Here is a 22618-nt window from a genome sequence, read left to right on the forward strand (position 1 = left end):
GGAGTAACTTCACCAGAGCTCTGTGGGGCATGCTGGTGGGAAGCTGCGGTGAAACCCAAAGGAATGCCCAGCGTCTCGGTGTCTTTCAAGAGCCCCATCAGTTGTGAGAATAAGGCCAGGAAGCGACTCCATTAGCGTACCCCCTAAAAGCACTTGGAAATCCTGATCCTTCGTGCGAAGGGATCAAAAGGTGACCCAGGGACCCCAAGTTAACCGCCTCCCCAGAGGGGAATCCAACTCAGGAAGCGGGGATTTGAAGACAAAGCGGTCCTCCTTTGGGTTAAAAAACTGTCCTTACGATGGTCATAAGGAAGGGGGAGATGGAAGGAGGCGCCATGGGCGCTGAATAGCTGGTGTCACAGCAGAGCCGTTGACTCACCACCCCTTACTCTTGGCAGCCTGTGACAGCTGCGTGCTGCTCCTGCTGACAGATCTCCAGACGATAGAGGCCTCTTTCCCCATCATCAGGAACCAGCTGATGAACCTGAACGCCAGCTCCATCGCTTGGGCGCGACTGCATGGTCTGAACAGCTCTCTGAACAATGTCACTGTAGGTGGAGGGCTTACCGTGTTCTCCCAGCTGGGCTTGTCTCCCTCCAGGGCTCCGGTCCTATTGCCTGATTTCCAACCCCACCTCTCTCTTTCAGAATCGCCTGCGTGAGTACCAGAGATCCATGAACGGGGTCAAGCAGAAGGCAGATGAGCTGGCAGAGGAGAATGCGGACCTCACGCAGGATTTGAATGCATTGCAGCACAAGGCAAGGTGTCCTCCGGCCTCCGCCTCTGCTGATCACACAGCACACACAGACCGCCCTTCCCTTGTTCATTGTCAGAACGATTGTTAGCTGCCAGGGGGAGGAGCTAATGGTGCCAGCTAGGGCCAGGCCTAGATGGTACAGCTGTTGCACACCTGACTCCTGACCTAGTCCTAGGGTCACCCACCAGGAACTTCAGCACCCCTGCGCATCCAATCCTCTTCCTTTCTCTGAACTGAATTGCATGCATGTTAAGTAGTCTTTTAGATGTGGGCAAATATCCAGCCCTTCCCATCCCCCCAACCACCATTTCATTCATCTGCAGTATTTAAACCCTACCCATCAGAGGTGTGTTAACTAGCTATGCTCTGCATGTTTCCCTTGCTTCATCTGTTGCCCATACGTGTCTGGAGCCCCGGCCCTTTCAAAGCCACGAGATCCTCTTTGCAAAACCCTTACCTAGGAAATTTCCTGTCTGATTATTCATTTCATCTCAGCTTTTGTTTTTAAAGAAATACTCTCAGGTTAGTTGTGGCCACTTACTGATTTTAGTTGCTTTTCAAGCAGATCTAACCGTAGCCGGTTAAAATAAAGTTAATAAAACATTTTAAGAGCAAGCATATCGGGAGGGATCAGAAAGAGACAGCTGGATCCCTCCGAGGATTACCTGTGCTCCAGCAGAAAAAGGTTCGACCCTGTCTGTGAATTATTTGTCTGTTTATTTCATAGTAGCCTCAGTCAGAGATTGGGGTCTCATTGTGCTTGGCCCTGTACTCACATGTAATGACAATACGATCCCTGTCCCAAATAGTTTACAATCTACGCAAGATTCAGGGCCTGATTTTTAAACAGGTGCATAAAATTTGTGTGCGCTTGCATGTGCAAATGATATATATACTTTGGGTAACTACCTGTGCAAATGGCCAACCTTTTTGTACGCGTGTATAGTTCCATGACCGGAGTGTGCATTTTTGTACATCCACATGCAAACTCTTTCAGAACCTCAAAGCTTATATGTCTTCTCTATTCTCCTGATTAATAAGCAGGCTGTGTTGGCACAGGGTCATAATGTGTAACTTTGTTATGAGCATGAAAGATTTTTGCCCACTATGGACTTGAGGTTTTTTCAGCACCCATGGCCTATCTCATCATGACGAGAACTTCTCACTAACTTCTGTGCACACAGAAAGATAAATCATAGCAGAGTACGGTACATGTGCACATCACTGCAGAAAACCTGACTGTTTTAGCTCTGTGTTCCCAAAAGCTGCCCACTTGGGTTTGTCTTTCCCAGCATTACGGCTCATGTTGTATCTAACCAAATGCTTCATCTAAAGTAATTATTTGTTTTGTAGGCCACAATGATTCACCGAAAAGCAAACCATCTGCAAGACGAGACGAAAGAGACCTACCAGAGGGCAGAGCACCTGCCAATGAGTATCCAAGACATCCTGAATAGCGTTGCGGGTAAGTGACAGGTGAAAGTGTAACTTCCATGTTGATTTCTCCCTGCCCACACTCCTGCTGTTCCCAGTTGCTCAGAGCACAGTGTTACCTTTGAGAGTATCCGTGGAGATTCCTGTAAACTGTTTGGGCAAGGTTGGGGTGGTTGTTGCAGAGAATTCTATGGCCAGCTGTTTGGATAAATGCCGTATTTGGTCAAGCACGTTCAATTGACACTTAAAACGTGAGAAATAGAGGCTGTCTGCAGTGCTTTCCTAAGAGTGATGGAGCGACATGGAATCTTCCTCACCCACGCTGGCTGAAGTCTGCTCCAGTAAATCTAGAGGAGAAGGCAAACCACAAGATGGATGCTTTGGGAAATAGTCCAGTCTAGTGGTTACAACAGAGGGTCTAGAAACTTGAGTCTGAATTCCAGTTGTGTCATTCCCCTGCTGCATGACTTGGAGTAAGTCACTCCATCTTTCATTGGGCATCAGGCCTCCAGCAAACACCAGATGCTGTTTTATGTGGGTGGGAGCTTTTTGAAGTGCCAGGAAGAGGAGATAGCTGTCATAGCTGAGTAACGGGAGAGCGGGCTCAGCTGGTGGATAACCATAGGGCATGGCTTTCCCTGCAGATCTGGTGCAACAGATGGACAAGCTGGGGACTGCAGACCTCAGCATGGCCTCCTCTGAAGAGTTCTGGCAGAAGATGGCTGAGGTGGAAAGGATGCTGAAGGAGATGAATGAACGGGATTTCATCAGCCAGAAAGAAGTGGCAGAACGGGAGCATGAGAAGGCTCAGAAATGTGAGTCTAGCTCAGCAGACACAGGAGCTGGGAAATGCCAAAGTGCAGGCAGTGTCTAGTGCCCCTGGGGCTCTTTTCCCAGACTGTCCTGGCTTGAGAGCATTGATGCAAACACTGTTTATGGGGCATCCCATGGTTATATCCCATTGTGGTCACCAACATTTGGAGAGTTACACTATGAAACTGAATCTGCCCGTCTAGCTTTTACAGGCTAGGAGTTTCCAGTCCAGTAATGAGGGCATGGTAACTGATAGTCCCGTTTTAGTCTCTTCTACAAATTGCAAAGTTGTTAATAAATGCCAGTGATTTTTAACTTCATTACAAGTCCCAACAGAGTTTAGCTCTTCTGTACAAGAAAGTTCATGGACTAGCAGAAGGCTCAAAACATTTTTAATTGTATTTTAATTTCTATTAACGTAATGGTTCTGTAAGACAGAAAAATGACGACACTTAGAAATGTAGTTAGTGTTTTAAAAATAAATATGTTCTTTCTCGCACACTTGCACACTTATATGTCTTGTGTTCGGTGTTTGAGTAACTTGTCCCGAATGGAGACAACAGATGTGTGTCGTTCCTTGCTCAAGGGGACATGCAGTCTGCGATTCCCCAGGGAATCTCCATTGCAATGCAGCACTCCATCCAAACGATGCTTTTTTGCAAGGGGCCAAATTCTTCTCTCCTCTGGCATCACTGGAGTTACTCCAGATGTGCACTAGTGTAACTGTGCAAGAGATTTTGGGTAGCAAATGGATCTTTAATCTAGCAGAAAACGGCATCGTGATGGCTGAAAGCTGGAACTAGATAAATCCAGATGAGGTGCAGATTTTTAACAGGGATGGTAATTAACCATTGGAACAACTTACCAAGGGATGTGGTGGATTTTCCATCATTTGAAGGCTTTAAATCAAGATGGGATGTCTTTGTCTTTCTAAAAGATTTGCTGTAACTCAAACAGCAATATGGACTTGATGCAGAAATTACTGGGTGAAGTTGTTTGGCTTTTGTGATGCAGAAGATCAGAGTAGATGGTGATAATGGTCCCTTCTGGCCTTAAAATCTATGATTTGAGGCCAGAATCAGACTCTGACCCTTTTGAGCAGTTTCCACTGTGTACTCAGAAAGAACCCCTAAAGCTGGGGAAACAAGAGTTTGAAGGTAAGCTCCTTGTGCTCTCTGTCATCAGTACTCCAGCGCGTGAAGAGCGAGCTGTATAGCAAGTGGGAATCCAACCAAGACATGGTGAAGAGCATCAATGACCTACTGGCTCAGTATAGCTCAGAGCTCATGGATCTCCGAGACGCTCTCAATGAGGCTGTGAATAAAACCAGGCAGACGGAGGACTTGAACAGCCTGAATCGGAACCACCTTGAGGAGAGCCAGGTACAAAGAGGGTTTTATTTGCACATAGGAATGCAAAGGAGCTGACGCCGTGGAGAGAACTTGCATGGCTTTGACAGCGGCTAAGGAGTGTCTGGTATAATCTAGGATGTGCCCGTTGCTAGATTCTCTGGCTCCTAACTAACCCTATCACCTGTGTCTCTAGCGAAAGAGTAAGGAGCTGCAGAGGCAGTATGGAGTGGTCCAGGTCACTCTGCAGATGGCTAAGGACTCCCTGAACCAGGTCTCGGATCTTCTCCAGATAATAGAGAATGCAAAGGAGGTGAGTGATTAAAAAGCCGAGGGTTGCCCAGTGGATTGCAGGTCAGGGTGTGCGAGATGGGCTGGAGCAGGCTGCTGGTAGCAAGAGGGACACGGCAGCGGAGGGTGGGGAAGGGTCTTGGGGCGGTGGTGGAGTTGGTACCAGCAAGGGGAGGAAGGCTGGTGGTGTGGGTGAAAGGCATAGTGCTAGCCATGGGAAATCAGCCATGTGCTGGTCACTACCTATTTTCCTAAACCTGCCAGCCCCCAGAATGTCTCTCCGCTTCCTGGGTGCTTGTCCAGCTGCCGAAGTGAGGAGCGGTAAGGTTGGTGAAGGCCCCTTGTGGGCGTGTCCTCTTGCAGGAGTATGAGAAGTTAGCCGCCCGGCTGGATGGAGCCAGGTACCCCCTGACAGAGCGGGTGAAGAAGTTCTCCCCTGCTAGCAGTAAGATCCCAGTGGTCGAGGAAGCTGAGGAGCACGCTAGGCTCCTGGATGAACTTGCGCGGAACCTTTCCAGGTAACGTCGCCAGCTGCCTCAGCCCGGGTAACGTCACCCCTTCCTGTGTGGGCCTGGAACTCTCCCGTATTAGCCACCGGGTCTGTCCCACTTCTTCTTCCTGCCTAGATACAGCACGCTAGCCGGCCATGGGGTAGCTCCATTGACTTGGCGCAGCGTCCTGCTCTCTAGCACGTTTGCTAGGGGGACTCTGGCTGCTTGTGTGCACAAGTAGTGACGTTTGGCCGATGGGTCTCTCTGGGGCACGTGGAGGGGTCTGAAAGTTTCTGAAGTCCCTGCTTTGGAATTCGTCTTGGGATAATGTTTATATGTGCGAACTGATGTAGTCCGGCATTCATGATATCCCTGTGACAGGAAACCAGTGTGTGATGGAGAAAGCAGATAGGTAAGGACAATGCTGACCCCTTTCCCAAAGGGTGCATTAATGGGGTGAATTTGAGTGATCAGCTGACCTCTTGGACACACTTGGTGTCCGAGTGCTGCTTGTCATTCATTATTTGCTCTGTTTCATTGGGTCGCCATCTCTTCCACTCTGCACCCGAATAAGCGGAAGAGATCCTCCCTCACTCCCACCCCACCACTTCCTAGTTCACAAACTGTTTCCTGCCAGGGCCCACCAGAAAGGGCTTCTCTCTGAGAGCTGGGAGCCAGCACTAGCGGGAATTCAAAATGGACTGGGCAGTGCAGCTCTCCGGACACCGGAGTGGGGCAGACGGGAGCGGGAAGTCTTGCAGGCCAGTATGGGGAATAGAAGACGGTTGTGAAGACCATGAGTGCATGTTGCTGTGAAGACCCCAGAACGCAGGGGGTCTCAAAGTGGGGGGTCTGGGACAATGATCCGTGTTGCCTCTGCCTGGCTCTGGCCCCTGGCGCCTTGCTGAGCTTCTGGCAGTGGACTTTACTTATTTGTCTTCAAATGCAGCATCATCCAGGGCGCAAACCAGGATGGGTTTATCCAGCGAGCGATCAGTGCCTCCAACGCCTATGCCAGCATCATCAAGGCTGTGAAGGATGCAGAGAGGGCAGCCAAGGACGCTGATGAAGCAGCCAGCGAAGCTTTGACAGTATGTAGCTTCCCTTCAGGGCTACACAAACCCTTGCAAAATCCTGGCTCCATTGAGCTTGCCCGGTGCCATTTGACTTTGGCGTCTGGTATCTCATATTTTTCTCTCCATTACCCTCCCCACTCGTACACACAAACCCCTTCATGGCAAAACACTTGGCTGAAGGTGGTGCAAGTGCTTTCTGGCCAACATCGGCTCTTTGCTTGCCCTTTAACCTTTGCTGAGAATGGGGAATGGGCGCTTGAAGCCCTCTTCCAACCCTTGGGCTCAGGCGCCGAACCACAGGGGCCAGGCTCCAGACAGTTTGTGAGTCAGTGTCCTGTGTGTTTGCAGAGTGTTGTGTCGGGAGATCTTGGTGCCCTATCGAAAGAGCTGAAGAAGAACAGCAGTATCCTGGAACAAGCCATGAAGAGGGAGCAGAGGAAACTCAATGAGGGTAAGAGAGGGACCAGCAGTGGAGACAAGTATTCTAGGGAAAGTAGAAAGCACTGCACATGTGCGTGCGTGCTGAGGGTATTGGTTTTGGGTGGAAGTGTGATTGTGCGTGATGTGCTTTGGAGGAGTTATAGATGTACAAACGTCTAACATGTTATATATGTTTAATCCCAGCTATTAAAGGGACACTACAGGCGGCCAAGGACAAACTGACTGATCTCCGAAAGAGGAAGGAGCAGCTCCTGAACCAGCTACGATCTGTACAGAACATACTGGACAAGGACCAAGGTTTGTCCGTAGGCCGTTTCTTTTAGACAAAAGCTCTGCACGTCACAAGAGGAAACAAAGCTTAGCTGTAGTGCCTTGTAACACACAAGGCCAGTCCGTGGTCATGGTAGGTACCCAGTGGTTTGCCCATCCAGTGACCTTGCTTGTGGGGGTGTGCCTGACCCTATAAATTGGTTACATTTTGTGTCATTTTCTGGGCTGAAGGTATATGCCGCCTCCACCTCCTAGGCTCAGGGAATCTTGGGAGAGGCCCGTTTTCGTTGGTGATCTTTTAGTGCTTGTGAAATTGAGGACCTGAGGGTGTTGCTGTGTGAGGCAGAGAACGTAGGACCCTTCGACTCACGTACGTCTGTCGTTCCATAAAGTTGGGCTCCCATTATTGCTAAGCTGCTGTGGAAGCACGATGCTGACTCCAGTCACAGGCTAATAACTCTCCTTTCCCTCCTACTCTTTGCTGAACTGAAGAGAAGAACTTGTCTCCTTTTCTCTCCAAGATAACACGACAGCAGCTATTCAGAATGCCAAGGCCGCAGCGGCCGCAGCCAACGACACGGTCGCAAGGATGGAAGATACCTTGAGCAACATGAAGAAGAACCTGGATGAATGGAAAGACCAGTATGGAGGCCTTAAAAATGACGAGTTAAACCAGGCAGTTCAAGATGCCAAGAAGTCTGGTAAGTGAAGATGGGAGTTAGCCGTGGGAAGAGTGTTGGGGATAAAGGCCGGTGACACTGCTGTCATCATGAAGCACTTGGCTGTGGTATCCAAGTGCTGCCCTGTGTCTCTTGTTCCCTGCTGACAAGTTTAAAGGGATGCTTTTGCAGTTGTGTGTCCCCTTTTTATTTCCTCTCTCTTTGCAAAGTCCAGATCATCCTCTGGGGCGTGCGGTGTCTGTTCTTACAAAGTGCCTGAATGCACTTTTCAGTTGCATTTTTAAAAGCCACTTTTGTTCATGCTGCCATCAAGTTCTGCCAGAGAGGTGGGCCTGTCGGCCTTTGTTTCGCTCCCTGTGACTGCAGCAGTGTCAATTTCTTTGGTTTGCGCGATGGGTTAGCTGAGTGTAGGATCACTTTTCCACTGAGTTTCCCCTTTGCCTCCCCAAATTGCGCCCTCCAGTGTCAAACCTGGAAAGCACCATCCCGCTGCTTCTGGAGAAGCTGAATGGCCTGGAGAACAGGAGGAATAAGAACTCCACTGTGTCCGAGAACATCCTGCGAATCCGCCAGCTGATCTCACAGGCCAGAAATGCTGCTAGCAAGGTAGGGGACAGGGCTGTATATGTGTGAGTGCTTGTGTGTGGGGGTCCATCTGAGGGGGCAGAGAAGAACAATTCCAAGTCTTGATCATACACTTTGTGCTCTCTCCTGACGCCTCCAAACCTACAGCAGTTTCCACATGGCCTGTGATCCGGGGGCCTTTATGTATTGCCCGTTCGGAGCCTCCAAAGAAGTGTTTTGTCATGGTAAAATCTCAGACTTCCACGTACAGCTGGACAAAAGTTTTCAGCCAAAGCTTCCCTCCCCTCATCCCCCCCCAAAAATACAAATAAAAGCAAGTTCCGGTCGACTGAAACATTTTGCGAACGTGTGTCAATTCACTGACTAGTTCTGGTCAAAAAGAAACAAACAAACAAAACAATTCCAAACAAATCGAAACCTTTCATTTTGACATTTTTGAAAGACATTCCAATGTTTTATCGGAAATTTGCATCATTTTATTTAAAAATGGTTTGAGATTTAAAAAGAAGTTTTGCCTTAATCTAAATGAAAGGCATTTTTCAACTTTTTGGTCCACCCAAAAATTCAACAGTTTTTAAATTTTGGCTCGACTCAAGGTGAATTTTTTTTCTCGATCATTCTGTTCTGTAAATGAACCAAACAATCAGTTATTCACCCAGCTCTGCGTCTAAGGGTACACTGCGATAAAAGACCCCTGCTGACCCGGGCTTGCAGGGGGAGGCTGTAAAATCCCAGTGTAGATGTTTGGGTGTGGGCTGGAGCCCAGCTTCTGAGACCCCGCAAGGGGGAAGGGTCTCGGAGCCCAGACTCCTGCCTGAACCTGAGCGTCTATACTGAAATTTTTAGCCCTTTACCATGAACCTTGCAAGCCTGAGTCAGCTGACCCAGGCTCTGAGATGCGGGTCTTTTATTGCCGTGTAGACATACCTGAAATGCGACTCCACCTGGGCTGGTAACAAATGCTGTCCCCAGAAGTGAGGGGTCAGGGTGCACGGGCTGCGTCAGTAAGTTTGGCTTTGATTTTTCTGCCTCAAGGTGAAGGTACCAGTGAAGTTCAACGGCACGTCGGGCGTCCAGGTCCGGACGCCCCGCAACCTGCAGGATTTGTCGGCCTACACCTCCCTTAAGTTCTACATCCAGAACCCAGCGCCCAAGCCCAGGCAGCGGCGTCAGGATGGGGCCGAGGCGGGACAGTTCGTATTGTACCTGGGCCATAAAGACGTAAGAGTTGACCATCCAAGGAGAGGGAGCCATGCAGAAGGCAGAGCTTGGGCTGGGTGACCCAGCCTGGGAACTGCTGTGAGCTGGACACTGGGCAAGGGAGGTTTCCTGTCAGTGCAGAGCTCTGAATGGGGTGGGAAAGTCTCCTCTCAGAAAGGTCTCTTATGCTCTTGTAGCCAGTGAATATCTGAGCCAGCTGTCTCTGTTCAGCCAGCTTCTCCCTGCTGCTGGGCAGGGCCTTGGGAAGGTTTCTGATGCTGAGAGTGGGAGCAGGGTATCCAATGCAGCTGCAGAACATTATTGAATTCAGACCGAGAGGAGGAGGGACAAAACCTTCCCCTGGGCAGCGCCTGGGGGCTGCTGCCATCCCCTCTCCGAGGCATTGGGAGAGCATGGCAGAAGACAGCAGTCACCTCGCCCACGGGGCTAGAGATGCTGCTCGTTTACAAGAGAGCCGGCAGGGCTGTGGGTGACGGTAACTGACCTCCCGCCCGCACACGTTCCCACTGCTCTGTGAACACCACGTTGCTTTGATCCCAGCCCTGGCAGTGGCCCGTAACTCTGATGCGCCGGGGCTGGGCTCTGCGTGCACCGGTTTTTGAAAGGCGAAAGTATCTGGTTTGTATGTTGTGTCCTTTGGTGGAGTGAGGCTCCAATAATCCCCTGGAAGACTTGGCAGCCATCAGTAAAAATCCAGCCACACGAGAACTGACCCACCTTGCAAGCATCACTTTGAACCCCCCTCAGTGATTTCCCTTTCCGGACGGGTTCGATGCAAACCCTCTGGTTTGTTTGCTCTGTTTGCTCCAGGCCACCGGAGACTACATGGGCGTCGTGCTCAAAGACCGCAAGGTGCAGTGGGTCTATAAACTTGGCAACGAAGAGCCGACCTATTTAACGATCGACGAAGAGATCGGAGAGCAGTTCGCTACAGTCAGCATCAACAGGTACCAAGTCCATACAAGCTGCTTGCATAGCTGGAAACTAAAGCAGCAGAGGGAGACTTTGCAAAGTTGAAGCAAGAGGGCGAGGGAGAGTAATTTGCATTAGCATCTGTGACAGATCTCGGGGTGCCCAGGACTGCGAATCCCCTTTCTCCCTGCTCCCCCCCTCTCCCCAGCCCAGCCCCAGCAAAAGGGACACTTCCTAGTGCTTAGCTGGGTGCCAGCCACCTGAGTCCTCCAGTCTGTTGACCCCCCGAACAATCTCCTCTGGGCCCTGCCAGCCCTGACTTTGCCTTGCAGGTTAGCGATAGTCCAGTCCCTTCTCCACTGAACGCTTTCAGAAATGCCAGGCCAGCTCTCACCAAGGGAATAACGAACACCCCAGCTTGGATGAATCAGCTCAGGCTCAGCCCCGTGTACAACACCACAGCACTGAGATAGATTTGTAGTCAGAACCAGCTTGTGTTTATTAACGCAGAGCAGGGATTCAAAGATCCCAGGGAGGAAGGATGATGGAAAGAGAAGTGCTGCGCATAAAACAAAATCAACACTCACTTTCTAGAGGCTAAACTGAATGTACCAGGTGCCCCTCCTGTTTGCAGCAGTCTTTATCTCACCCAAAGCCTTGTGCTGTGTGTCCAACCAAGGCTGCTTGTTGGTCCCGTTTTCATGAATGTAAACGCACTGTCTGTTTACTTCCTAGGTGCTTTCCTTGTCCCCTGGTTAGAGTCCGGCAAACTTTGGAGTGCACCTCCAGATAAGGCTCCTTTCCCCCTGCTCTTCTCTTCCTCGTAAATCTCATAGTCCTTTATCGTGTTTAGCTCAGACTGGTGATTGTGAATGAGGCGATGCTCAGGTCACATTTCAACAAAGAGATGCATAAACATCTCTGGTCTGGCGGGACACCAGCTTTTCACCTCTGGTTGGTGACAGCCATTCAGAGACCATACACACAACTCCTTAAATATCCATACCATCATCTCGCAACAGTTATGAGGACCAGTGTGAGAGAAGCTTTTATTAGAGACCTCACATGCCCCTCTCTGGTGAACTGGAGTGTTTGTGCTAGACTCGGGAGATAGCTGTAACCTCCCTGCACCTTCTCTGTGCCTCTTTTGCCAGCTGGCATGAAGAGGTTCTTGGGTCATGGCACCTTTCACCCTTCACATGTTACCTAAACACCTCCTCACCCCGCTGAGATGAGTAAAGGATATCGTAGGGCTCCCTTCACTAAAATGCAGCCACCTCTAGGGCGACGTACAGCAGATGATTAACAGTGTGCAGGGAAGGAAAAAAGACCCTGTGTCCTATTGACACAGAAGAAACATCGGCGTGTAGCACAGAATTCGGAGTCAGGATTGAATCAGAGAGCAGGGTCCAGCCCGGCACAAGCCCACAGATGTCACTAATTAGATACACGTACCAGCAGTGCTATGGGGCTTTGAAAGGTGGCCAGGACTTCAGGATAAAATCTCACCCGAAAGAACCAAAATACCCGCCAAATGCCCCAGAGAGTGCTTGGCTCTGAACAGATCCTGGAGGGGTTGTGCGCCGGGGGGGGGGGTGTGGGGGGGGTGTGGGGGGGTGTGTGTGTGTGTGGGGGGGGGGGGGGTGAGAGAGAGCAGAGACAGGCCTTCCTTGGCAACGAGGAAGCTCTGCTTAGTTCCACTGCGGGAGCTTCCCTCCCACAGATAAAATTCCTGAGTTCTTTAGGGGACAGTGCATTTCACCTTGTAGCAAAAGGCAATGGTGATACGTGGCTACGGGCTTTTAAAGCCAGTGCTTTATAGGTTGGTAAAAGCGGCTGAGATTTGCAGACTCCTCTGAGATGCCCAGTTTAAGTGCATGGCAGTCACTGGGCTCACTGAGGGAGAGTTTGGCCCATTCTGTGTAGGGGCTTTGTATGGTGAATCTCATGCTGTGGGGGGAGGTTTGGGTGGGGAGGGAGATGGCCCGTCAGCCTGGCTCGCCTCCCCTTGTACTGACTGTGTGATCTTGGCCCTCCCTCCCCGCGGGCAGGATCCTGCAGTATGGACATATGTCTGTGATCGTGGAGAAGCAAACCTTGCACGAGACGAAAGGAGACAGCGTAGCCAAGGGGGAGCAGGGGCTGCTCAACCTCGAGCCGCACGACGTGGTCTTCTATGTGGGGGGCTACCCCGCCAGCTTCACGGTGAGATGGGCCGACGCGGCCGAGCGGGAGAAGAGGGGGCTTCCTGGATTCTTTGGGCCAAATCCTCAGCCGGTGTCACTCAGCGTAGCTCCCTTGACCCCAGCTGTCCATTTACACCTATGGGCATTTCCTTCCTTCCCCCGGACGAGGCTTTGCCGTTGCACAAAGAGCTTTTCCCCACTGCTCCTCCCCTTTGCTCCCTGACTGCGCAGGCCTGTGGTGTAGCTCATCTGTGAGGCTTTGCCCTTACTCAGCACCGGTTCCCTCTGTGTGATGCAGCTCTGACCTCCTCCCCACCCCGTGTCCATGGCCCAAACCACAGGGGGCCGTGCTGAGGTTCAAACGAATGAGCAAGCTGTTCTGGAGCCATCGGGCGTCGTTTGGGCACAAAGATAGGCCCTGCTATACTGGTCTATGCTGGACCGCTCTGCGCGTGTCCTCTGTTGTTAAGTCCCATGTGTTTTCCCTTTTAAATACTGCTGGATGGAGGGATTCTTCAGTCAGCCCCTTGTACCTGTTCCTTCAGCTGCCCAGTAGCTCCTCTGCCCTGGCAGGTGTTCTGGCTGCATCCTTCACACACGTCCCAGGTGTTTCCATCTCCTTTTCAGTACAACGTTAGAGATAAGGGCTTGCTGAACTCTGATGAATCTCGGCATTTGTTATAAGCTCATTCCATTTAGCCCGTAGCATTGTTCCCAGGCATTTGCTTTCTGTGCTTGTTAGTTGTTTATTTCCTCTGCTTTAAAGTGACAGCTGCATGCACAGGAAGGCGGGATCTGCCCCGCTACATTAAACCCACCTTAAAGAAGTGTAGCCATAAACAGCTCTGTTCTCCTCCAGCCTCCGGTGACGCTGCGCTACCCCAGCTACCGGGGTTGCATCGAGATGGATACGCTGAACGAGGAGGTGGTGAGTCTGTACGACTTCCAGCGCACCTTCCACCTGGACACGGCTACTGAGAAACCCTGTGCAAGGTACGAGAAGTAGTGCCGCCTTCAGCGCGGTGCGAGCGGCTCCTGGCCCTCCAGAGCTTAGAGGGAAACTGAGAGAGTCACCAGGAAGGGGTGGCTTACGGTTAAACCTGCCACTGAGTTTGACCATGACCGAGTTTTGTTGAAAGCTCCACCCCACCCCTTTTCCTTTCTCTTGCCGTGCTCAGGTCCAAATCCACAGGCGATCCCTGGCTGACAGATGGCAACTACTTTGACGGCACCGGCTATGCAGAAATCAAATTTGAGAGCCAGATCACCTCGACCAAGCGCTTTGAACAGGAAATTCGCGTGGTCTCTTACAACGGGATTCTCTTCTTCTTGGAACATCAGGCAGGTCCCCCTCTCTCCCCCTCCCGAGTTTGTCCCTTCGTTCGACTGTCTCGGCCGGTTTTGCGTGAGCTGAGTGAGCCGATGGAATGGGGGCGTTTAAATCTCATGATTGCTGTCTGAGGCCTGAGCCGATTCCCACTGTGGTCCACAGGGGTTGGTTCAGGCCCAAGAACCTGGAGACAGTGCTAAAAAGAGAGAGCCCCTGCTCGGACGAGTTTGCAGCTCTGGCAGATGTGATGCTGAGGGACAGGCACTCAGCACAAGAAGGTGCCAAAGCACTGCAGGAGGAAGAGGGTTTTCAGGAGGGATTCGGAGCCCGGCAAAGAGCTACTGAGGAGCCGTATTGCTGTCATGTGCTTAAAAAGCCACCGGAGGTTCCAGACCTGGAGCAGCCAGCTGGCAAAGGGGATGTTTTCAGGAATAAAAAAGCTGCTTTTCACAGCAGGGAGCCTCCCCTCCATGAGGGGAGCGGTGTGAACCCGTCTGTGCGGTGTAACGTACCGACTCCCTTCGTGTTTCCTCCTAGCCACAGGTGGGGCCGGCTTTGCTGCCGGGGGGGCGGGTGTCGCCAGCCCAGCCTGCCACTCCTTATCTGTGCTTTGCTGGGACAAAGGCTGCTATGTTGACGACAACCAGATGCCGCTGCAGTTGTACAATCACCTACCCAACTCCCCACGCACCCAAAATAGTTTTCGGTGCAAACTGCAGCTGAGGTTTATTTTCCCCTGCAAATCCCAGGTGCTGAAAGGAAGGCTGGGCTCAGGATCCAGCCCCGGCTCGTTCTTTTCCTGCCAGCACTGAGTGACGGGGGCACCTGTCACCTCAGTGCACCAAGAGGCTGAGTTGGGCTTGTCTTCCCCTCCCCACAGGGCCAGTTCCTGTGTCTGGCCGTTCAGGACGGAAAGCTGGTGCTTTACTATGACTTCAAGGAAGGCCTTGAGATGGCAAAATCCAGCAGTGACTCCGCGTCTCTCACCGTCAGCAGCACCACAAACAAGGCGGTAATGCTGGGCAGGAAACGCTCCCCCCAGAGTGGGTGTTTCCCTGGGCTGCTAGGCTAGTGATCTCGGCTTGGGATTTAGAAGCGGGGGGGCCATTTGGAGGGGACCCACTCAGCTCCAGGGTGCCAGCTGGCTGCGGTGTCTGCCGCTTGATTTTCCGCCGAGGCGTTGGCTGATGGCACGGCACTGCTTGCGTGGTCTGCTCTTCCAGCCTGCTGGTGTGAGGATGAGGGATGTAATCACAGGCCCAGAGGGGGCAAACACGGTGAAGCAACCAACACCATCCCAGCCTCGGGCTAGTGGGGCCCCAGGCACTGTCTCCACGCAGTCTGTGCCTGCATTTGCGGCCTGCTTGCAGGAAAGGCTGCAGCCGGGTAATGCACAGAGCGACTGTGAAAGTCCATCCCCTTAGCAGGCTTCTGGGAGCTCTGCTTGCCAGAGATGCTCGGCGCCCTCCGTGGCTGTCTCTCTCTGAGGGGCTCCTCACCTCTTCGCCATGGAAACTCAAAGCATAAGCGTGGCTCTCATAGGCACTGTGTCTCCTGTAGCACGGATGGGGCTCCTGGTGCACAGACGCTTAGAACAGGACAGACCAAGTCCCGCAGGCTCTGGGACTCTGTCCTGGGGGTTGCGCTCCCCGGCGCTGTAGGGCTGACTCCCAGTCCATTTGGGATAAGCCCTAACCCTGAAGCGGCAGGATTTTATTTATAATTCTCCTCTTTGACTCCAGATCCAGATTTTCCTCCTCACCATGAGTCACAAGAAGCGCATCTTAGTGCGTCTGGAGCGACACACCATCTTCATGGTGGAGCACGAGAACTCCCTGGAGAATGCGGTTTCCTACTACCTGGGAGGCGTGCCCGTGCCCGTGCTGCCCGAGAGGTGACAGCCCTAGCCCTGCCTGGGAAGAGTCATTGAAGGGGGCAGGGTTGCTCTCTGAAGGGAGGGAAAGGTCTTTTCCTCACTGCTTCAGCATCCTTCCTTGAAGGAGTCATGTGATGGGTATTGAAACCTCCCCGGACACAGGACGCGGCTCAGCCTCACGGCCATTCGCATGCTAGCCGCTGCTGTCCAGCTGCCTGCCCTGGCTGATAGTCGATCCAGCCCAGACTCTGCTAACGGGGAGGGAGGTTTCTCTCACCCGGTCCTGGCAGGCTCAGAGATTTGTATTTTCCTCCTGTAAATGAGACGGGAGTCTCTGTTCTGGTCATGGGCAGGACCCTGACTCCTTGCAGAGGGGAAGCAGGTTGGTCTCTTAGCTGCGTCCTGTTTATTTCCATTGATTAACTTCCCTATTGCCCTGTCCACAATGTCATCCAGGGCTTGGAGGTGACACGTGATCCGGGTGCCATACATCTCCCTAGCCCCAGAGTAAAACGTTTCCCCTCGGAGCCTTGTCTGTTCGTCCATAGATGTCGAGGCTGGAAGGAGCCATTAGTCTGACCTCCTGAACAACCCAAGCTTGTTAACACCGCCACTTCCCCCCTTCCAGCTTGAAGGCGATCTTCCCCAAGGGCGGATCTATCCGGGGCTGCATGAAGGGCCTGAAGGCGCTCGGCAAATACGTTGACTTGAAGCGCATGAACACAGCTGGCGTGAGCTACGGGTGCACTTCGGACCTCCTGGTAAGTGGGGTGCTTCCGTCCTGGTACCGTGCTGGTAATCCTCTCCACTGCCACTAGGGGTCAGGCGCGAGGCAGTCTGCATAAGCGCGTGCTGCCTGATGGGGTATCTCCGGGCGGAGGCGCACGCTGCAGATGTGGAATGGATTCAAAGGAAACATGGCGGAGTCGTTAGCATGATCTCAGCGCTGTCTGCCTCACGGCATTAAAGGCCCGATTCTCCCCCCACCCACCCACCCCTTACACTGCTGTAAAACAAGCACACGCTGTGGCACATTCAGTGCCGAGACCCAGCCGCGAGGGGAGCCAGAGTGGCTCTTTGCAGTGAGTGCCCACTCTGAGCAAGCTGTCAGGAAGGGGTTTTTCCATCGGTGTAGGAACACCGCCTCCCAGAATGGTGGTTGCTATGTCAACGGAAGCGTTTTTCTGTCGAGAAAGCCGTGTCTACGCTGGGGGTTAGGCCGGCATAGCTATGTCAGTCATAGTGAGGCGGTTCTTCGCTGCCCTGACCAGCGTAGCTAAGTCAAATAACATGTAAGTGCAGACCAGGCCTGAGCGCTGGATTTAGTCTCACAACAGCCCTGTGAGGCAGGGCAGTGCTGTTATTCCCATTTTACTGATAGGAAAACCGAGGCACGGATTGACTCGCTGTGGCTGCCTTGCTTGCTCATAGAGGGTGCCCCCTTAATGGAGAAACATCCTGTGATTGTGTTTTCCTTGTCTGTCTCCTGCAGGTGGCCCGCTCAGTTAAATTCCACGGCCACGGCTACCTGACGCTGTCTCTGAAGAACGTGCCCTCGTTGCAGGACTTCTACACGGGCTTCAGCTTCCGAACTAGCCAGAGCCACGGCCTGCTGTACTCCCACACCACTGCGGTAGGACTGCAGTGCATTTCTCCCGTCCCCCCATCACAGCGGGGCCTTGCACTTCCCCTCGAAGGGGGCTGCACGTTTCTGAACCCCGAGCTGCCTCGTTTGAGGCTGTGGTTCAGCTGGCTCCGGCAGGAAGGTTTTGTTGAGCAGGGCTGGGGAAAGGAAGGGGACGCTCTCATGACAACAAGGCCTTCTGCTTCCCGAGTCACTCTGCTCCTGCATCACCCCAAAAGCCCAACCCTCAACCCCAATTGCTGCCCTTCCAGAGGGGTGGGATTGTTACGAGGGGAATCCCAGCAGGTGAGCTCTCGCGTGAGCACAAGCTCTTTGGTTCTTAGTAATGGCTGAGGCAGGGAATTCAGAATGGCGGATCATCTGAGCTGTATTTCCTGGGTGTACGGCAGGAGGTTTCTATTACTCGCTCAAAGAAAGGGAGGCGTTAGCACTCCTGGTGAGCGAACAGTGAAGGGAAGGAAGGAGGGGTCTCTGCTTAGAAAAGCAACATTGGTGGATCCTCTCTGCCCCTTCCCCGGGCGTCTTTGGGAGCCATGAATTCATCTCCAAGTCCTTAACAAGGAGAGCTGGATTCTGGCTCTGCTTGAGATAGACGGCCCCGGACCTGAGGAGCCTTCACTTCCCATTCCGCCTGGGGTCACATCTTCCTGACTGGAGGAAGGATCCTCCTGGCCGTGACATTCCCATCGCCCCGGTGCCTCTGAGCCAGGGTGGAGATCCTCGGAGGGAAGTCACGCCAAAAGGGCGAACGGCCGTTGATGCCTTGTCGTTCGGCTGTGTTCAGCTCTTACGCGAGGGGTTATTTTTCCTCTTTAGGAAGGGAAGTGCCAGGTGTCTCTGAAGAACGGCCGAGTAGCCGTGGAAGTGCTGAAAACCGAGCTCACCACAAGAAATGCCTACGCGGACGATGCCAGCCACTACGTGGCCATCTACAGCAATGCCATGGGGTACGTTCCACTCATCCCTTGTAGCAGCAGTGTCACCGCCGGGCGGCGCCGCCTCGTCGCAGCGTGCCTGGGTCAAACGAGTCAGCTAGCCGTGTCCCCCTTGCAGGGTCCGGCTTTACATAGACGACCAGCTCCAAGAGGCCGCGCGGGGGGCAGACCGGGACAAGAGGCACAGGCGCCAAGAAGAGCAGGGGCTGTTTCGACTGGGCGGTTTGCCGGAGGCTGGGGCGCTTGGCAACCTGACGGGCTGCATTGGGAACGTCTTTGTGAAGCGGTGAGTGCGGTGGCCGTCCCTGCGCCGCCTCCTTACCCTGCCGAGCGTGGTTGATTTGCTCCTTTTGTCCCTTCCCCTCCTCTCATTTGTCCCTTCCCCCAGTCCCTCCGTAACCCTTGTCTCGTCACCCCGACCCCCCCGATGTGCTGTGGTGCCCAGCCCCACCTGGTGTTTGGTCATCCGGTCAGGATGGAGACCCCTTTCCTTTGTGCAATAGGAAATCCGACCCGCAGATGGTTGTGGACCTGCAGCAGAACACAGAGAGCTTCAACATGACCATGAGCTGCCCCCCGGACCGGCAGCCGCAGCAGATGAGAGCGTCTCCGAAGAAGGACAGGCGGAAACTAAAGGTGTTTGGCTCTCTGCCCCCTCTTCAGCCGCCACCTTCTCTGCCCCCTTCTCCCAGCCAAACTAGTGTGGGGGCAGCTCGGAGTCGATGGCTGGAAATGGGGCAGGGCCGGGGATGAGGAACCTCCCAGCTCCTGCCTGCCGTTGTAGTTGTGGTTCTCTTGGGTGAAACGCGGGGCTGGGTGTGTGGACAGCAGAGGAGCTGCCATTGAGTCCATCTCTGCTCTTCCCCTTCCCCTTCTTCCAGCGTTCCCAGGAGCCCACTCTGCCTTCCCAGGCAGGGACACTGCTGTGTGGGGCACTTCAAATGGCCTGGGACTGGGCCCTGCCGTGTCAGTGCCGTTCTGGGAGTGGCGATTCCATGTTCCCCAGGGTGACGCGCCCCAGCAGTGAGTTGGGTGGCAGCGGTTTTAAGAAAGGGAGAGTGGGTAATTTGGAGTCTGCTGTGAAGAGGCAGTAGAGAGATGCTCCAGGCACCTCTGGGCAAAACAGAAAAAAAGCAAACTAGCTCTGTGAGCCCAGATAATCCAGATCATGGGGGGGGGGGGCCCTCTGGCCTATATGGGCACCAGATACAACGGTGACAGGCACAGGGTGGATGCGTTGGCTTTGTGTGTAGGGGCGGACAGTTTCCAAGTCCTCCACAATGGCGCCATAGCTTTACTTACCCAGACGATTTCTTTCCCACATCGTCCTCTTGCAGGTGCCAAGCAAGGCTGCACTGAAAGGCCGTCGGCATTACCAGGACAGGACCTGCCGGTTACCCTGGCACCCCAAAGCTGCTAAAGGTGCCTTCCGCTTTGGAGGATCCTCCACAAGCCATCTGGAATTCGATGATATCCCCGCATCCTTCCACAAAAGGTAAGTGCTCTGTGTGTGTGCACACACCCAAACACAGTTCCACCAGCCTGTCCCAGAGGGCCGTGGGCCTGGGATGAAGGAGTCACAGGACTAGGAGTCAGGAGTTCTGGGTGCTGGTCCTGGCTCTGCCACAGACCCTGTGGGGGGCTCGTGGGCAGATGGTTAACAGTATTTAGGTGCCTAGGCACTTTTGAAAATGGCACAAGGCACCTGTCTGCATCTTTAGGCACCTAAACCCCTTTAACAATCCGTCTCTTAAACCCTCTGTGCCTTTGTTCTCTGATCTTTAAAACTGAACCCCCTCCATGGGGAGTTTGCGGGTCGGGAGCTCCCGGTAAGCTCTGTTGGAAGGTGCTGTAGCAGGGGGTGTGATGGCAGTAAGCTCTGGTAGCAGAGGTCGGGGGGAAGCAGGCATGGCCCCCACAAGCCCCTCTTGTTTTGCAGGTCCTACTTCTCCATGGAAGTCAGGCTGAACTCATCCAGCGGGCTGCTATTCTACGTGGCCAGCAAACAGCAGGGATCCTTCATGTCCCTCTTCGTCTCCAGTGGCCACTTCGTGTTCCTGGCAGATATCAACGGGAGTAAACTGAGAATCCGGAGCAAAGACAAGTACCAGGACGGCAGGTGGCACACAGTAAGTGGAGGAGGAGCTGGATTGGATACTTGAAACGGATTGAGCCGCAAAGCTCCCTTTTCTAGCCAGTCTTGGTTGGGCCTTAAACCTATCTGTTGTGTTGTTGAGGGTGGTGGTGTTTTTCAGGTAGCGGCTGTTTGAAGTAGCCCAGGTGGGTATAATCACCACACATTTGGCAGAGGTGTGGGGTGTCTGCAGAGAGCGAAGGGTGTGATAGACAGGTCATGTTTTCAAATGGACGGGCTCCCTTTCACTGCTGCGATTTGGGGCTACAGTTTTGCAGTCCAGGTTCTTGCACCTGTGACTGTCTGATGGAGGGAGGGGTGTGTGTGTGTGTGTGCGTGTGTGTGCGTGCGCGCGCTAACGCTTTCTGAAATATGTACCCCGTGTATAGTTATAGATTCTGAGGTCGGAAGGGTTATATTCCCTGACCGTTACGTCCGTCGGAGCCTTCCCTCCTTTCCCAATTTTAGTCTGACGTGGTTTCTCTAGCTGGAACACGGGCTTGGCAAAAGCACAGGTGTGTGTGTGTGTGGAAACGAACACTCAGTGCTGTGGACCCTGCTTGCCATCTTGCGTGTAACCCTTGCTCGTTGCAGGTCTTCTTCAGCAGAGAGAAGAGCAGAGCTCAGCTGGTGGTCGACGGCCTGAAAGCTCAGAATGGCGTGGTGGTGGCGGCGGCTGGAGACTTTCTGGCCCACAGCCCATTTTACGTGGGGGGAGCGCCTGCTGCAAAAACCACGGCTCACATTCCAGTAAGGACTCCTGGCCCGGTCACCCCATCCTGCCGTCCCAGCTCACTGCAGGAAGAGCTTTTATACCGGGCGTCCTCCCAGATGAGTGCCGAGTGGTAAAAGTTGCCAGGCAAAAGTGAAGCTAATGCAGCTCTGGGGAGAGTTGCCCAGATTCTCATTTGTACCCAGGCCCCGCTGCCCTGCCAGGGACCGGGCGGCGGGCATCGTGTACACACGCCCTCAGCTTAAGGCTCCTCTTCCCTGCCAGAATGATGAAAAGGAGCCTCAGGGGTACGGTGCTCAGCTGTCCATGCTGGGCTCTTAGATGTGCCAGTTGCCTTCAGTGCCACGGAGCAGGGCCCCCACGTGGGAGGGGGAAAGGGTACACTTTACCGGAGGCCCTGGGGGGCCCGGCCCAGGCTGCAACCCCCATTACAGGAGGGGGCCCTTATGTTAAAAGTTTGTACTGGGCCCAAAATAATTATGCTTGGGCCCTGCCCCGAATCACGTGCTGCTGAGTTTCTGGGGGTCGCGCTCAGGCGCTGATGGAGCTGTTCTCTGGTGGTTTTGTTCCCTTCTCCAAGAGGTTGCAGAGGACGGTGGTGGGCTCTCTGCCCACAGGGCTCAGTCTTACCCCCGTCCCCTCCCCTCAGTCCATGAGCGTAGGGGGCTCTTGGGAAGGGCTGAGGCCTGACCAGTCCTTAGTGAGGAGACCTGGGCTGAGGGGAATGGCCAACTGCTGCGGGTGAGGGGCTGTCTGTGCAGCGGGACATTGGTCCTTTGTCCTGTCAGGGAACCTAGAGCGGCAGAAGGAGGGGGGGGCTGCAATGAAGCACATCCCAGGAGCGGTGGTGGGTTTGAGGAAAGCCAGCCCATTTCTTGACCACGTGTGTTTCTTGCCTGGGCCCTGTGCCGACAGGTCCGTGAGCGCTTGCCAACTCTGCCCCTCTCCCTCCAGGATGCTTCTGTCCCCAGCTTTAGCGGCTGCCTGAAGAACTTGAAACTGGACAGGAAACCCCTGGACTCCCCCTCTCGTGTCTTCGGCGTGACACCCTGTTACGAAGGGGCCCTGGAGAGCGGCGTCTTCTTCGCTGCAGAGGGCGGTTACCTGACTTTAGGTATTGAACTAGCTGGCTTGGCCCCGGGCTCTCTGATCCCTCCAACCCTCCCTCCCTAGTCTACATCCCCGTAGCGCGGCCTGGGCAGGTGCCTTCCGAAGCAGCCTGGCCCTTCGCCTTGGGAGGCACCCGTAGGCTCCCCTTCCAGCACGGCCCGGGGCGCTCCCACCCCTGATGGCTCCCGTTTTGCCTTCCAGCCGACTCTGTGGCGATCGGGCGAGACCTGGAGCTGCTGCTGGAGGTCCGCCCCCGGAGCGCCTCGGGCCTGATTTTCCACATTGGCAGGCAGAGAAAGCACTACCTCACTCTGTATGCAGACAGCACCAAGGTAGGTTGTGTGGTGAG

General features: G+C 53.6%; 1 protein-coding gene across 3 annotated transcripts in view; it reads left to right on the forward strand.

The window, feature by feature from the left end:
* The window catches only part of LAMA5 (laminin subunit alpha 5), a 148604-nt gene that overhangs the window by 121563 nt on the left and 4423 nt on the right, over nucleotides 1-22618 (forward strand). For all 3 annotated transcript variants that reach the window (XM_067554117.1, XM_067554115.1, XM_067554116.1), the window contains exons 49-77: nucleotides 399-550; nucleotides 648-758; nucleotides 2111-2222; nucleotides 2836-3006; nucleotides 4190-4386; nucleotides 4550-4666; nucleotides 5008-5162; nucleotides 6085-6226; nucleotides 6560-6662; nucleotides 6836-6949; nucleotides 7444-7623; nucleotides 8066-8208; nucleotides 9223-9408; nucleotides 10219-10355; nucleotides 12372-12525; nucleotides 13366-13499; nucleotides 13685-13847; nucleotides 14717-14848; nucleotides 15579-15730; nucleotides 16341-16473; nucleotides 17205-17345; nucleotides 18174-18304; nucleotides 18411-18578; nucleotides 18796-18928; nucleotides 19630-19787; nucleotides 20232-20421; nucleotides 21021-21176; nucleotides 22114-22273; nucleotides 22471-22601. In XM_067554117.1, the coding sequence (XP_067410218.1) occupies nucleotides 399-550; nucleotides 648-758; nucleotides 2111-2222; nucleotides 2836-3006; nucleotides 4190-4386; nucleotides 4550-4666; nucleotides 5008-5162; nucleotides 6085-6226; nucleotides 6560-6662; nucleotides 6836-6949; nucleotides 7444-7623; nucleotides 8066-8208; nucleotides 9223-9408; nucleotides 10219-10355; nucleotides 12372-12525; nucleotides 13366-13499; nucleotides 13685-13847; nucleotides 14717-14848; nucleotides 15579-15730; nucleotides 16341-16473; nucleotides 17205-17345; nucleotides 18174-18304; nucleotides 18411-18578; nucleotides 18796-18928; nucleotides 19630-19787; nucleotides 20232-20421; nucleotides 21021-21176; nucleotides 22114-22273; nucleotides 22471-22601 (4256 nt within the window). The remainder of the gene's footprint in view (nucleotides 1-398; nucleotides 551-647; nucleotides 759-2110; nucleotides 2223-2835; nucleotides 3007-4189; nucleotides 4387-4549; nucleotides 4667-5007; nucleotides 5163-6084; nucleotides 6227-6559; nucleotides 6663-6835; nucleotides 6950-7443; nucleotides 7624-8065; nucleotides 8209-9222; nucleotides 9409-10218; nucleotides 10356-12371; nucleotides 12526-13365; nucleotides 13500-13684; nucleotides 13848-14716; nucleotides 14849-15578; nucleotides 15731-16340; nucleotides 16474-17204; nucleotides 17346-18173; nucleotides 18305-18410; nucleotides 18579-18795; nucleotides 18929-19629; nucleotides 19788-20231; nucleotides 20422-21020; nucleotides 21177-22113; nucleotides 22274-22470; nucleotides 22602-22618) is intronic.

Source organism: Emydura macquarii, unplaced genomic scaffold, assembly GCF_026122565.2.
Source record: "Emydura macquarii macquarii isolate MOO-44397 ecotype Brisbane River unplaced genomic scaffold, CSIRO-AGI_Emac_v2 contig_1483, whole genome shotgun sequence".
In the NCBI taxonomy this organism is placed as follows: Eukaryota; Metazoa; Chordata; order Testudines; family Chelidae; genus Emydura; species Emydura macquarii.